Genomic DNA, 16,733 nt, shown 5'->3' on the forward strand with positions numbered 1-16,733 from the left:
CTAGCATGATATATGTCACACATAAGATTTATGCTGTGAGCTTCTAATTCAAGATCTACAGTAGAGAAATGAATTTTAGTCTGTTAGGAAGGTAGGCTTTCACCATCCACTTATAATGAAGTAGTACTTTCTCATCTTGATCCTACTCCAAAAGTTCCTATTACAAATTGCAGGGATTTTGTCTAATACAAACGTTAAGGGAAAGGCCAGTGCTTTGAATGGCTTTTCCAGATAAAGTTTATCATAGTCTCAGTTCTGACTTCTGTTTGTCAGAGAAAACCTCAATTTAACAATTGGCTTTCTGTTTTATATGAGTGAACCACTGTAGAAAATTGGTATAGGTCTGACTTGGCTTACATGGAAAACCTAACCCTTTCCTCATATAATGCTTAGTAATATGATCCTCTATCTCCCCTCACTCCTAGTAAGCTTTATAGTAATAAACAGAAGCTCTTCAGGATGTACACCTCTCGGAAACATAGGTATCCAGCATCCTGTCTATCACATAATATTTGGGAATGCCAACTAACATCAGGTGCATGAAGAGTTTATTCCCCTTCTTAATGCTTTACAGTTTTTACTCCTCAAAGGGTTCTTTCATGATTTGGGCTGGATCCCCCACCCTTCTCTGCCACAAGTGCTTGTAATTTTTATTTGTGCTTGCTGCCTGCAATTTTATACCAAAACAGCAAAAAAAAAAAAAAAAAAAGGTGGGGGTCTTACGAGTTTTGTGCCAATACCTAAACTATCCATGCAATGGCACAACTGCAGTGTTTTAGCGCACCTTGGTTTAATACTAGTTGTGCTGTTCTGCCTGAAATGCTTAAGCTAAGAAACAGGTACAGGGGTTTTAAATAACGACATTTTCACAAGTTCAGGAAGATAGTTGCAGTAATGATGCGTATGTTATTTGGCTGTAAAAATTATGAGAAAATACTATGCCACATACAAAGACAACAGTGATATGTTGCACTTTTGAAGAATCCCCAGTTTGTGAGAACTGTGGTAGGCCAGCTATAGTGTATGGAACTGCATGCTAGAACCATTGTTTGCTTCAATTGGAATATATTGACCTCTTCGTCATTTTCTAAAAATAGTAATTCCAGTGTGTGAAATCTCCTGGAGGAAATCCCTTGTTTTCTGCACAAAACTAGTTGTATCAAGTTTCTGAGTTTGAAAAGCAAAACACAATGTTTTTTTAATTAATAAAACTTAAACAAAAATAATGTGTGACATAGTAATTCTTTACAGCCTTAACATAGGCACATTACTTACCATGGGTAAAAAATTATAAGAATGCAGTGATTAAAGACAAAAGTTATATTCTTCTGTTAGGTCCATAAATATGCTCTGAATATGATCAACATTCAACGGATTCCATCCTGAAATGTAAAGAGGATCACACATTGTACCCGAAAAACAGTTTTGAAGAGTAGACACCACACAACAAACAACTGGTGTGAAGTAGGTCCCCCTTTGGTACCAGCATTTCTCACTGCACCATTGTAGTCAGTCTCTCTTTTTCTACCTTTATGCCAGTTTGTGATCATAGGTGAAAAAGGGTTGGAATCCAGTAGCACCTTCAAGACTAACAGAATTTCTGGCACGGTATGAGCTTTCATGAGCCACAGCTCACTTCTTCAGATACCTGAAGAAGTGAGCTGTGTCTCACGAAAGCTCACACCCTTCCTGAGATTTTGTTAGTCTTTAACGTGCTACTGGACACCTACTCTTTTCTGCTCTAGTGACAGACTAACTCGACTACCCATCGTGATCTATCTCCATAGGGGGAAAAGTTACTGGAATTACAGCGAAACATTCATGCAGTTGTATTTTCAATGTGAGAATCAGGTCTAAGGCTACTTCTGTTGTCAACCTCATATTCCTCATATATAGGTTATGATTCTATGAAATTAATGGTGTCAGAGCAGTTTTTCTTTGTAGCCCTGAAATGGTTGCACAGTGACATCTAGTGCATCTAAGAGATATATGCAAGTCAAGAAAATACATCCACTAAAGAACAGCGTATATACCTATGAACTTATGAAAGATAAGAAACTTATGAAAGATAATAAACAACTGCATTCTTAGAAGGAGGAGTTATTTTGAGCTCACTCCAATTTTGTCAATTTGAACCCAAATTCTAGGTAGCCTGACTTCTCAAATCCTCCCTCTTTTTTTCCAGTGGATGCCGTTTAAATGTTGATCTTTCTTGATTAGCTTAAAGTGAGATCTTAAGAGTTCTTTAGCTGCTCACATTTAGCAGACATTTTAATGAGCTCCTAATTAGTTCTTTTGCTAACATACTAAGTAGCAAATGCATAAATTAGATGTATATTTTACTGTTTATAAAGCGGAATAATACTCTAGTGTACTCTTCAAGCTTAAAGCATAGAATATGATGCATATTAAATGGTTTTGCTTTTCTCATTCATTTAGGATGGTAATCTGAATGACTACTTATATTAACATAGCTAGCCTGGTTTCCTTGTCTTTTACTTCCATTAGACAGAGGGCTATAACTAGGCACCCTAAGTAATATGCCTTTACATCACTGTACACACTGTGTTAGAAATTCTGTTGGGTTTAGGTTTTCGCAGAGTTTAGAAAACTTTGTTTGTCATTTAGACAGTCTGAAATCATATTCCATCTACTGATTCTAGATGGGCTATACTTCCCTTAGCTTGGTAGAAAGAGGTCAAGTCTGGGAGCAAGTCCCTGCCCTCACCTGACGGATGCTCTGTTGCTGACCTACAGGCAGGTGACACAGATGCCATTCTGTTAGAGCTTACCTGGGATGAGAAGTGATCAACGTATCCTAGCTGCTGTCAATGGCATCCTTGTACTGTGCACTTGGTTTTTTATATGAGACTCTTGTTCCTTATGTCACCCTGTTGTACACATAACCCAGTCTAGAAAGGATCAGTGGAATGAGACAATTCAAACTAGTCATGTGTCAGTCAAACTTTGACTGCTGAACATTCTGGAGGTCCACCACAAACAGGAAGAGAATGCTGAAGGGTATTTTTAAGTCAACATACAGGGAACTAGGAACCACCGGCTGCGTTTATACAGTTAATTGTCCCTAGAGATTCAGAGACAGAAGAACAAGCATAAGTCAATAAAGGAGAGATAAAATAAGCTTATAAAAGCAGTGTGCAGATGTAGAAACGTGGTCAGCATCTCTGGTTTTCCTATGTGTTTGCCTACAGTTTCCTCCAGTATCTCCAGGGGACCTTAAACATTCTTAACAGCTTGATTTATACGCCACACATTCTGACGTGATGAAAGTAACCTGTAAACAGTTCTCAGTGTCCTCTGTTCTTCCTGTTCTAAACCTTCGCTCAATATACCTTAATATAATAAAGTTAATCCTTCTCTAATTAAAATTAAATCACAGTTAGATCAGTAACAGCCCATTCCTGAGCTTTCGGCAGCTGGGGATGGTGTGGCTGAGGCGCTGCCACGGCGCCTCCTAAGCCATTCCCCAGCCACCGGAAAGCTTTAAAAGCCTTTTTATTTTTTAAAATGGGGCTTTTCACCCCGTTGAGAACAGTGATGCTGCACTTGCAAAAAAGCAGTCGCAGCAACGTTGTTCTCCCTGCTGACGTACTGGGCCAAAAGGGGACAGGAAGCTGCCTATCAGCAGTTCTGCCCTCGACACACCCCAGGAACATCCCCGGCACGCCAGTGCGGGGCTTTGTGCCAGTGGGATGCTGGTAGAATGCCCAACTGGCATCCCTGGGCAGCGCTGCCGCAGCAGCACCAGGAAACCAGCATCCATGCCTCCCCACCACCGTTAAGGCCACTCACTGCAGCATAAGTAGCCAGGGCGCCGGCACGGGGTCCCCAACGCCGGAGCAGCCCCCTTTTGACTTCCTTAGGACTTTCGTCCTCGGAGGTTAGGAATGGGCTGTAATTGTTACAAATGTGTTCATTTGTAAATGTGGCTGCATATTTAGCAGGAGTGTTATACACGATTCCATTATTTTTGTTTGTATCTATTGTGTTAATAAAAATATGGTTCATATGTATATTAAGGTAGTCAAACTATAATCCATTATGGGGGTAGCTTATCTGTCCTGAATGCATTTCAGTTAACTCAAAAAGCAAATAAATGCCCCAAAAGATACAAAATAATTTAACTTTTAACACTGAGTGTTTTTACTAATGGGCAAAGCAAACTCAGTTTGTGAGGAAAACATATATATGTTATACTTGTATTCATTGTGCAAAACATATGCAATCATATAGTAACAGTTTAATGTTGTCGAAAAGGGCACTCTCTTCTCCTTTTCACCAGTAGAAAGGCTAATAGGATACACCCCTGGGCTAATTCTCTGATGGGTGTACTTAGAATAAATGTCCCACATAGAAGAGATTGCTAAATAAATAAATATAAGACCTATTACATACATAAATGCATACATTTTGTGAGTAAGGAAAATTAAATTAAGGATATTGTAGAAACAGGTACTTTCTGTACTTACGTCTTCAAACATAATTTCTCTGATAGTATATTTGGTTTGCCATAGTATTTAACATGACCAGAAGCTGTTCAGCATGTGCTTGATTTATTGCATATGGTATCCTGTACACTGCCTGAGCTATGCTTGTATTTGAATAGTATGTACTAGTCTGCATGTACAAATGTCTTCCGTCTATCAAGAAATTTCATAACCACAGTGTCCCTTTTTTCATTCCATTTCATATAATCATATAAGAGAAACATTTCCTTTTTAGATTGCAGCTGGCTAGGCAGTTAGGCAGGGAACAGGACATTTTTAAGTTACTTGATAATTTTAGAATACATTTCCATTTTAAATGTTTTGTATTGTCACGCTGCACTAAGATACAAGGACCATGACAGAAGTGGAACAAACAAGGCATCAACTTGATTAGCAGCTATAGCAACTGGCAGATAATCTTTGTCACGTGCAACTTAATGGTCCCAAAGGATTTGCTCCTACAAAAACACTGCCTCTCCAGCACAGGAACATCAAGTCCAGTATTAGATATTTGTGACATCTTCCCCCCATGCAGGAAAACCTTTTCAGTGCAATGACAAAAGTTTAATCCATAAACCTCAGGGCAATTCCCTGCCTCCTTACCGTAAATACTCAAAATATAATCTCCATTTCTATCATATCCATATAATAGTGATTGTGAATACTGGTAATATTGTAATGTACAACTTTTCTTGGTGAATTAGTAAGTAATTGCAGAAAGCCGGAAAATGTTAACAAAGACCCATTAAGTACTCTGTAATTTATGAATTCCTAAACAGCTTATCTGTGTAAAAAAAAAAACAAGCTGGAAAGATCATCTACAGATAAGCAGCCTGCATCTTTGATGTTTTCAGTTTATGCCTGAAATGTCAAGTTTCGTGGTACGTGTGATCAACCAAGCAATAACAAACTAGGTTTTCAATCCCAATCTATTAGTATGTTCTGCTGCTAATCAGTACCAGAAAGTCACCTGATGTAATGTCACATTTCTGTGAACTACTCATTTCACTGACAATATTTGATATTCTATTAATTGTTTAAAATTTCTTTAGACTATTTTTGTCTTGTCCAAATGAGTGTTGTAAGTCACAAGGAATCTGAAATCTACTGTTTGCTAATACTGTTTGTGGATTGTTTAAAGATGTCATGTCTTGGGAAATGCATGAGTAACAACATTAATCTTGCCTGCTTAACTCTAACAAACAGCATGCAAAAATAATAGCACTTCAAAAATAGTATCATTATACAGATTATTAGAAATGCACTGATCTATGATGCAACCTGAAAACATAAATTATAACAATCTGTTAAAATCTAAGCTTTGCTAAGGTTATTTTCGATTGCATTTTGTGTTACTTTTATTGTAATACTCTGCATAACAAATGTTTTTCTCAGCAGCCGATAGAGGCAGTAGGAACTACATGAGACCCATTGTCCCTTACAACAGAAAAGTACATGCATGGTTCCTTAAAGGCCAGATCTTCTTGCAGAGCACAGCTTGCTGTGAGAGACAATATCAGGGGGAATACAGCCACATGTTTTCCTTTTTAAGAGATCTCTTTAAGTCTGGAGAATGCACAGATAGATCCATGTGTATGCCTTGGGATTTGGGCACATCACCTGATTTACAGTGCAATACTCAAGGGGGGGCGAATCGGTGTTAGTACCACTTCCGGCGTGAAAATGGGCAGTAACGCCTGCACTGGGAGACTTAACGCTGGTGCCAGGGAGCTACGCGGCAGCATGAGGCAGGGGCGCTGGTGGAGCTTCGCTGGCACCATTTCTCCGGCGCAGGGGCTTGCACCAGCACCAAAGGAGATATTAGTCAGCTCCCTGCGCCCTTTTGCTGATTCAAACTTGTGTCGCCAAAAGGGATGGAAACTGGATGGAGCAGTTTCACAGGGCTCGGGGGGAAATCTGATTTTTTAATGCAGCCACACTGCTCAGGAGGCAGCACAGCAGTGCTGTCCCTAGGCAACCCCCAACTACCCCCCCTTTGGGATTGGGCTGCCAAGGATTCACTCCAGGCATAGGGATTCTAGTACTGCTAGGAATATTCTGACATACATTTTAATGGAGGGACATATAACTATAAACAGTGCATATCTGATTGCACACTGATTGGTCAATCAGGGCATCTATATACACCTAGTTGGTCAATCAGGGCATCTATATACACCTAGTTGGCATGATACAAAAATTACAGTCGGCTGGAATTAAGTAAAATACGTTTTTCCTTTCACAGTCAAAAGTTAAGCTTTAAGGAGCGTGTGCGGATGGCTAGCCCAAGAGGACAGAGTATCAAGAATCGTCAACCTTCAGTTGGAGACCGAAGATCTCCAAGCACAGACATTACTGCAGAGGGCAGCCCAACAAAAGTGCAGAAGAGCTGGAGTTTCAACGACAGAACTCGCTTCAGACCTTCTCTTCGTTTGAAGAGTTCACAGCCAAAGCCAATGCCAGAGAGTAAGACCTTTTTAAAAAAATAATCATCATCATTTTTATTGAAGTTATCCATTTTGTAACCACCATAAACAAAGCACATATTCATCAATAGATTCTCTGTGGGGGAAAACACAAACTTAAGAAATGCTGGGCTGGAATGCTAATGTTCCTGCTGAAGTCATGCTGCTTCCTTTGCTAATATTTAAGATGCTGGGGGTTATAATAACAATAATAAACCTTTAATGGCGTATAAATTGTTACAACTGATACAAACAGTGGTCATAAATCTTAAGATCGATAAAATAAAATCATAGCCAGTAACATCAGATACCAGAGGTTGTAAGTTTTGGGACATTTATCACTTCTACTAAAAAATTGGCGACATCCACAGTAACCTCTGGAGCTGAATCATTCATTAGAAATTGACATTTAACTTTATTAGACAGGTAAAACTTGGGATGTAGCCAGTTTTTTAACCATTTTCTACAAGGTGTTTCGTATAAAGAGCAATCACATAGTATATGTTCAATTGTATCCAAGGAATTGGAATTACAGGGGCAAGTCCGTTCTTGGATTGGGATTTGATGGAACCTTCCATACAGTATCCTAGATGGGAAGGCATTGACCCTGGCAAGAGGAAAACTCTACGGAGAGTAGGGATATCCAAATTATAAAAATAATGGGGAATACTGTATGTTTTATTCAAAAGGCACAACATTGCTGAGGAGCAAACAGGTTGAGTAGGATGCAACCATTGAAACTCCATATCTAAAAATGTGCGCCTCTGTAAATGGAACCAAGTTGTCAAGAGAGACTCCAATTGATCTTATTTTAGTCAAAATCATGTTGTCCCAGGAGGTACTATGAAGTTCTTTTAATAATAGAGATAAAAGAGAACCGTGCTCCACTGTAAAATATAATTTAAGCCAGTAACGAACAGTTAATAACCAGGCCTTGGTTTCGCACAAATTTTGGCCTAGTTCAGAGACGATTGCGTAATAGGACACACAGCGAGGGAAACCCAGAATTTGTCTAAAAAAATTGGCTTGAAGAGATTCTAAATCGCAATTAAAAGCATTTACCCAGATAGGGATACCATACAAGATCTGGGGTAAAATTTTAGAGTTAAACACCTTAATTGCGGCAGGGACATATTGGTTGCCCTTATAAAAGAAAAAGGACTTCAATTGACTCACAGATATTTTTCCTTAGTGATTCTACTTCTATGTACTGCCCATTTGCAGTTATAATTAAAAGAAATGCCCAGATATTTGAAACTCTTCACCTGTTGGATTTTGGCCTTCCCAATGCGCCAGCTGGAGGGCGACCACTTCTTAGAAAAGACTGAGACATTGGACTTGGAATAATTTATTTTGAGAAGATTTAGCTGGCAGATGCTGGGGGTTACCGCACTTGTATTCCCAGCGATGCATTAAGAGTTTGAAAACGTTATAAAAAATACTGTTCGCACTTTCTATGTATTCCCACCGATGTATTAAGAGTTTGAAAACGTTATAAAAAATACTGTTCGCCATTTATAATACTTCCAACCATTTATAAGCTGTGGTATCCAAAAACCCTTTTAAAGTGTTGGGGGTTACCGCACATTGTATTCCCAGCGATGTATTAAGAGTTTGAAAGTGTTATAAAAAACATCGCTTTAAAAGGGTTTTTGGATACTACCGCTTATAAATGGTTGGAAAACATCTTCACAGCTAAAGGGGCCAAACAAAGTGCGAACAGTATTTTTTATAATGTTTCCAAACTCTTAATACATCGCTGGGAATACAAGCGCCGTAACCCCCAATGTTTTATACAACATTTTCAAACTCTTAATACATCGCTGGGAATACAAAGTGCGGTAACTCCCATAGATGTATGCACCTTTGCCTTCACAGATAAAGGATATGTATCAGTCTCTTTTCTGAGATTCACTACCACTGTTTCTGAAAATGAATGGGTGATACTGAAACGCACGGCCTGTGTAGAAATCATTTGTTCTTGTGTGTGTGCGGGGGGGGGGGGGAGGATTTCCTTTCCGGTAGCCCTTGTTCCTCATTGGCTGCCACTCTGATGGTACCCAAGCTGAGGGGATGGTGAGAGAGCTCCTACTGGAAGGGAGACATGAAAAAGCCGCCATCTATGAGCAAAGTACTGACATGCATGTTTTGGTTCCCTGGCACTATACTGTATACTATTAAAAACTGCAAGAACAGTAGTTGCACAAGACACCATTAAGATGCTAATTTAACACATTATGCAAATATCATACATTCAAATATTATTCAGTATGGTAAATCAGTATTACCTGATTAGGATTGACACCTTTTCCTAATCTGCTTCTGTGCTTTTAGCAACAGACAGACATTTCTGAGTTGAAGTCAGAAGTTTCAAACCTTATTGGTAGATCAGTAAGATCACGAGGAGGGGAAAATTGGGGGTATCATTTACTTCTTTGATGAAGTTTATGGCCCAGATGGAATGGCAAGTTTAGGTTATATGGTCACCATTTGTTTGGACTTAATTCCAGGGGAAAACAGTGAGGGAAATAAATATATCAAAATCAGAGATTGATACATTGATGTATCCTTGCTAACTGATAGACAAATCCTGTTAGTGTTTGTGAAATGCTGAACGAAATGAGACACTGGTATTACCTTTGAAGGGGGGGGCTGAGCTCGCTAACATTTGTATTTTCCCAAATAGTGGAGGTAGTTGCATTAAATCCTCTCTTTGAAGTGGTGTGATTTGCTGTGCAATTTCCCTTCTGCCCCAGATTAGAGAAATACATTCCAATCTACTATTCCAAACTTTGGTAGCAGCCAAATTAAGAAATAAAAAAGGATGCGTAGCCCTTCTGGGAGATCGGTGAAGGGATCCCAGCTATGTATTTATGTGCTGATCCGAGAACCTGCTCTTGGGGTAATAGCTTTACCTACTAAATTTCTGCATGTCAGGGTGCAGTTAAAGGCACATGAGCAGTAAAAAAAGTGGGATCTCTAGGATGGCTGTATTCTCAGCTTAATGAGTATAAGAGCTTCTCATGAGCAAAAATGTTATTTCTTCTTTGTACTACTTCTTGGAAATTTCCATTTCTTGAGACTCTACTGGCTTGTTTCACAAACTTACCTGCTCACGGAAAGTTTTGTCTAATTTCCATTCCATTTGTGAACAGCACCAAAGTATGTGGCGGGTTCTATTCATTCAGACAACACTCCAAACTGCTTGAAGATTAATCTGTATTCAGTGTCTAAATCCTTCCAGTCTTTTGTAGGAGATAATTAGTATTCAGCACACCTTGAAGGCAAGGTACACCTTACATCAAAGTGTTCCTTAGACACACATTTCATTTGATTAATTAAAGAGCTCTACAAGCTCTTCATTTCTACTCCTCCTTTTCCAAGCTCACATGACCTCTGCTCTTCCACTACCCTCAGAGCACTTTTCCAATCCTCAGGGTGAGCAATGTATTTTTTTTAATGGAAAGTATGTAGTAATATCTTCCACTTACCTCCCCCTCTGTACTTCTGTATAATTTATACATTATAAAATGATAGCATTTCTTTTCAGTACACAAACGCGGCTCCGACTGACCCGCAGAGCCCCAGGTTGCCGGAGGGTGCCAGGGAGGGTGCGGTCGAGCCGGAGTCTGAGGGGGCAGGCGGCTGCCGGGGGGTGAGGGAGCTCAGGCCTGCTGACTGGAGCCTGCTTCCCCGTGTCCATTCAGGGGGGCTGCAGCAAACAGATGGGCGTCTCAACCCGACGCCCATGTGCTTGGCTGTGGGACTCTCCCGCTTGCTGGGAGCCTTGGTTTGAATGAGCCAATAGGGCTCGAGGTTCCCAGGGGGCGGGCCTCTTTGAAGCCGGACCTGGGTGTTTTTTCACTCAGGTCCGGCTTCCCTGCTTAAAGGAGGCCTCGCCTTCTCTGGCTGACTTGCTGTAGGGTAGGTGCTTATTTAATTGCTCGTTTTTAAATGCCCAGTTTTCTTATTTAATACTGTCTTTATATTCTTTGATAGATGAGCATGGTTTACTAGAACCATGATGATAGATGCCTGTTTACCAATGTGGAGGGTTCCCAGCTTTTTCATGACAAGATTCCTATGCATGAAAAATAGAAAAACAGCCAGAAACTTTTCATATCCCTGTTCTATGCCTGAAAAACCACAGCTGACTTTATGCTTTTTGTACCAAGATCAATGTGGAATGCAGGTAGCTGCAACCAATGTGGCTGGCACCATCCAAACTATAATCTGTGCCCAAGTACAAAATGCCTTGTAAAAAAACTGTTAAGAATAGAAAGCAAAGTGTTTCACACCAATTCAATTACTTTTTTCTCTTTTAGAATGTCAATAATTCCATATATTTATTATTGAAACATTCATGTGTGTGTGTTAAGTGCCATCAAGTCCCTTCCGACTCAGGCGACCCTATGAATCAATGTCCTCCAAAACATCCTATCCTTAACAGCCTTGCTCAGATCTTGCAAATTGAGGGCCGTGGCTTCCTTTAGAGAGTCAATCCATCTCTTGTTGGGTCTTCCTCTTTTCCTGCTGCCTTCAACACAGATGGCTAGGGTGACCAGACTCAGCCAGCCAATCAGGTGTTGGGCCTGCTGAGGGAGGGGAGGGACTTCCAAGTTCAGCCTTGGAAGCCTGAGTTTTCAGTCTGGTCTGCTCCTCCAGGATTTAAGGAGCCAGAGCCTGGGGTGGCTGCTTAGTCAGATCTGCTCCCCTGCCCACCCTCCATCGGCTCTTCTGCTTCACAGTTTCTGGTTCGCAGCTTGGTGGGAAGGTTTGTGTTGTATGTTTTTCACAGCTTTCTCAGCCAGTTTGGGCACTGCGCTGGATCCAGTTTTATGTATGTATGTATGTATGTATGTATGTATGTATGTATGTATGTGTTTATTTATTTATTTGGTTTTTATCCTGCTCTTTCCAACAAATGTTGGGCTCAGAACGGCTAAGAATGTTCTATATCATTATCAAAATGGCATACAAACCAATATAAAACTATAAAACCTAAGATTAACAATATATCTAAATTTCTTAAAAGATGGCATCCTCAAAATATTGTCGAAGGCTTTCACGATCAGAGTTCATTGGTTCTCGTAGGTTATCCGGTTACACATACGAGCTATCCGGTTATCCGATAACCTATGAGAACCAATGGCATCCTCAGTTTCCCCCTTAACAAAGGGTGAATAAGTAGCAGCAGTGGTCAGATATAATACCATAATAGGGCACAGCGCAGAGACAATCGGGATATTCCCTGGATGGGTCCAGCAGGGAGGCTAACTGATGTACAACTGTTGCTGCCCTTAACCATAGGCCTGGTGGAACATCTTCATCTTGCAGGCCCTGCTGAACTGAACCAAGTCCCACAGGGCCCGGGTCTCACTCGACGGGACAGTTCCACCAGGCCAGGGTCAGGGCCAATAAAGCTGAGAAGGCTGAGCCTGCATGCCTTACTCCCCGGGTCTGGGTACCCCTGTAATGGGTCTTGAGGGTGGGGCTGTCCATGTTATGCCTAGCTCAGGGGCTGGCATGCAGCTCTATCCCTCAGGTGGCAAGAGAAGCATGCAGTGGATGGCACCCATGTAGGACCCCTGGACTTGCCATCCCACAGTTGCTCCCCCAGCAAATGGACTGGGGGGAGGGGTGGTCATCGGCCAACAGGCGGGTTGTCTGATGCTGGATCTGTGCCCTGTGCTGTGCTAGTGTACCTATGATTGTACGCAATAAAAGCTGTGGCCTTTTCTTCTCCAAATCAGTATGGTCTGTTGTTTATTCTTCTCTTCGCCCTTGCTCTATCCCTCGCCCCATCAGTCCACAAAGGTTATCATGATATGCAGCAACAGATATTGGAATTTGTCTGATGGATGGGTTGTTTCTGTGTACGGTACTTAGAAGATGTGAAAATTATGACAAAGCGAATTTATATGTAGGCCAGGGCAATTAATATATGTTTAAGTACGTTTGTATATGTTAAAGGATCAGCTTACAGATGTGTACTTTTTCAACTTATTTTTATTTATTGTTTACTTTTTTGAAATGAAATTTTTAAAAGTGTCACGGTGACATATGACGTCACTTCCAGTTACATGACTGGGAGTGACATGTGGCATCACATGACACTGTATGCCCCCTTGCCCCAACCCAAAAGCTTCCAGGGCTTGCCTGCCATCATCTGGCAACCCTACCTGATCACCATGTTCCGGGAGGCCTAGATGACAGCATGAAGATTGACAAAGGGCCTAATAATAGAATGAATAATAATAGGTTACATATAAACCAACTGCTTAGATTCTGGGTCATCTATGGACATCAGATCTGCAGCTGCATTGGCTTCTAAAGACGAAAGAGACTTTCTGGATTTATACATTGAATACTTGGATACCATATGGTCTGAATGAGGAAATAGGCAGGTTGTGTGTTGCTTCAAAAAACAGCTGAGTCATTCAGCAGGCTCCGCACATTGGCTTGCCAGTGTGAGAGATGATGCAGCTCCTCTAGTGGTGTGACAATCATTGATTATGTATGCCGTTATCTTCCATCCTCTTATTGACTAATATAAATATGTGATTTTAATGGGGATTACTTGTTGTATCTTGCTTCCTGAATGTGGATAAACATACCATAGAGCTAGGTTTCACTTGGACCTTGCTTTGAGGTAAATTTTCATACATTTCTAAAATATTCTTAATTCTTTAAAAAAAAATCAATTTGTGTATTTGCATGTTATGTATTAACGTAACGAGGGGATGCGATGTTCTGGGGCGAGGGCAGAAGGGGGGATGAGACAGAAGTGCAGCTGTTTCCCACCCCTGCAGTAGTGGGCTGTTCCTGATGGTCATGGAGCGAGGCCGTTGGGGTGAACAACAGCGCCCCAACACTCACAGGGCTATGTATCACCAAATACAACTCGCACCCTTTATGTTTCCGAGGAGCAGAGCCACCACTCCCCCTTGAGAGGATGGCAAGCAGGACCTATCAACAAGGACTGGCGTTTGCAGCAGCACCAGGAAGGAGCTGGAGGGCTCAACGTTGCAATGGCAAAGCCCGAGGGGGCAGGGCCAATGTCACTAATGCAACAGACCCCACCCCCAAAGGCCCCCCGACTGGACTGTTTGAACATCCCAGAGGATCCCTCATGTGCCCACCAGGAAGCCTTTGGCCTCCTTCTGTGGCCATGCTTGCTGTTTTTTTCTCAAAAGACTGCTGTGGGAAGCCATCAAACAGATGAAGCCTTGCATGCGTCTGGCAACCTTTTGCTCCATCCACAGGCTTACCCAGTGAATCAGCCTCCTTTCACTATGGATACAGTCCTGTCAGATGGCTTCTCCTGTTGGAGATCAGTCTATGTGGAACGCTGCAGCAGGTGTGGGTGGAATGTGAGCTCCCTGCAGACCCAGAGGTGAATGCTGTGGCTGGACATCCCCATGCATGTTCCGCCTCCCAAATAAAGTTTTCTCGGCTTTGACAACCATGTGTGTGCATCTCTATCAGGGTGGATGGGCAGGTGGGTGGTTTGGATGGGGCCAGGATTCTCAAAGGCCATTGCCAATATGAGGTGCTGTGGGCTGTCTGCGAGGTCCTCCCCCCCACTGAAGGTTCCGAGGTGGCATGGCCATTCCCTTGGTTCCCCGGCCCTCGCCCAATGGTGACCAGGAGATTGTGAGGGTAGAGCCTGAGGAGAGCAGGGTTTGAGAAGGGGCTTCAATGGGGCATTGTACTATTGAGTCAACCTTCAGAGGTGGCCAGTGTCTCCAGGGGAATTATCCCTGTCTCCTGGAGATCAGTTGTAATCCCAGGAGATCTCCAACCACTGCCTGGAGGTTGGCTACCTACCTCATCCTCAGCACTGCAGAACACCTCCCCAAAGATGCAGAACACCGTGCCCAAAGCCCCAGTAGGGTGGGGTCTCACATTGGGGAAGTCCAAGCATTCAAAGACTGCGGGGAGGGGCTGCGGCGCAGACAAAGCTCTGCAAAGAAGTGCCCAACCAAAAGCTCATCACGCCGGCCGTGGTCTCTGAGAGGCTGAAGATCTGAGGCTCGCTGGCCAGAGCAGCGCACCAGGAGCTCCTCAGTAAAGGTCTAATCAAGCTCGTGTCCAAGCACAGAGCCCAGGTGATCTATACCTGCAACACCAAGGGAGGTGATGCACCAGCTGCTGGAGAGGATCATAGAATCAGAGTTGGAAGGGACCACCAGGGTCATCAAGTCCAACCCCCTGCACAAGGCAGGAATTTCACAACTTCCTCCTCCCCCACACACCCCTAGTGACCAGAAGATGGCCAAGATGCCCTCCCTCTCATCATCTGCCTAAGATCACAGAATCAGCATTGCTGACAGATGACCATCTAACCTCTTCTTTTAAAAAAAAGGATGCATGAGAAGGATCGCAAGTGGTACCTAAACTCTTCTGTATATTAATACAAAATAACAATTGGGGGGGAAATCCCCCACAATGGAGAAGTACTTTCTGTAATTACCCTAAGATCTTATGATACAGCATCATCAGATCCTGGGCACCATATTTGGGGTTGTGTAGCATTGTCGATAAACAATGCTAGGGCAGGCAGGGGTGAAGACTGCCACCAGTGGGGGTGGCCAAAATAAGTCTGAGAAAATATTACTGAAAATAAATTTATCCCATATTTACTAATTCAAATTTACTTAATCCTCTTATACCAAACTGTAGGAAATGTAGTTGTTTTACAATAGTAGCTTTGCCTGCTATTGTTACATGCAAAATTGTATACAACAATAAAGATTACAAAAGTGAATGCAAGCATAATATATAAAATGCAGTTGAAAATATCACTGGGTCATAAACTGTATGTTAAGCAGAAAATTGCTGAATCTTACTTAGAAAATATTTACACCTTATAAAAATTCCCCTAGGTGCTATAAAGAAACATGCAAGTTTCCCATATAAATCAAATACAATTTATAGCTTTTCCACAGTTGTATCATTGGGTATTTAGTCCCTAGCACACTGCAAGGATACACATAGTAGCTAGGAAGGTTTTAAATAGAAACTTGATGCTAGTTTTAAGTTTGCAAGAATTTTCCAGTGTATTCCCATAAATATGTCTGAACATGAACATGGAAAATGCAGACAGTTATTTTAATCTCACACAAATTTCCACAGCATTTGAAAAGAACAGTTTAACTAAAGTGCAAGGCTGAGGATGATGTCATTATTTATAAAGAAACATGTATGTCGATATAACAGATCACTTTTTTATTTTAAAAAAATAATATATAAAAAAATTCCCTCACCAATTACTGCTATCACTTCTGAGAATTGTCTTGTCTCGTGTTGTTTGGTTTTCTGTCCAACACATACGATAGTTGGGGAATCCGCCAAAGGAACTCTGTGTGTAAAAGCCACACTTATGGAGGATGGTTTTTATTTTTGTTTGGATATAACAAATATTTGGCATGCGAGAGGTTGTTTGAAGTAAAACTCAAAAAGGTTGTTTTTGTCTCCTCTTAGGGGATGGTATAGGTCAGGTTAAGAAAGTGTCATAAAATGAACTTGTCTTGTAATGAAAACAAGGATTGGGAACTTCTTATAGATATATACAAGAGATACTTTGTATTTCTAGATGTTCCTAAGGTGGTTCATATACAAACGTGAGCCTGGTTTCGGCCAGGGTGGGCAAGCTAGAAATATAATAAAGTAAATAAATAAATATGTTTATTATGTGCTGAGGGTGATTTCTCTTGGCAGTCACTGCTCTGTGTCATACTCTTAAGTTTTTTCAAAC

The 16,733-nt window shown here is 41.5% G+C and overlaps 1 protein-coding gene across 1 annotated transcript in view; it reads left to right on the forward strand.

The window, feature by feature from the left end:
- The window catches only part of KCNQ5 (potassium voltage-gated channel subfamily Q member 5), a 363,854-nt gene that overhangs the window by 331,300 nt on the left and 15,821 nt on the right, over positions 1 to 16,733 (forward strand). The window contains exon 9 of the mRNA XM_056856609.1: positions 6,754 to 6,974. Within this exon, the coding sequence (XP_056712587.1) occupies positions 6,754 to 6,974 (221 nt within the window). The remainder of the gene's footprint in view (positions 1 to 6,753; positions 6,975 to 16,733) is intronic.

This window comes from Euleptes europaea, chromosome 10 (genome assembly GCF_029931775.1).
Source record: "Euleptes europaea isolate rEulEur1 chromosome 10, rEulEur1.hap1, whole genome shotgun sequence".
Classification (NCBI taxonomy): Eukaryota; Metazoa; Chordata; class Lepidosauria; order Squamata; family Sphaerodactylidae; genus Euleptes; species Euleptes europaea.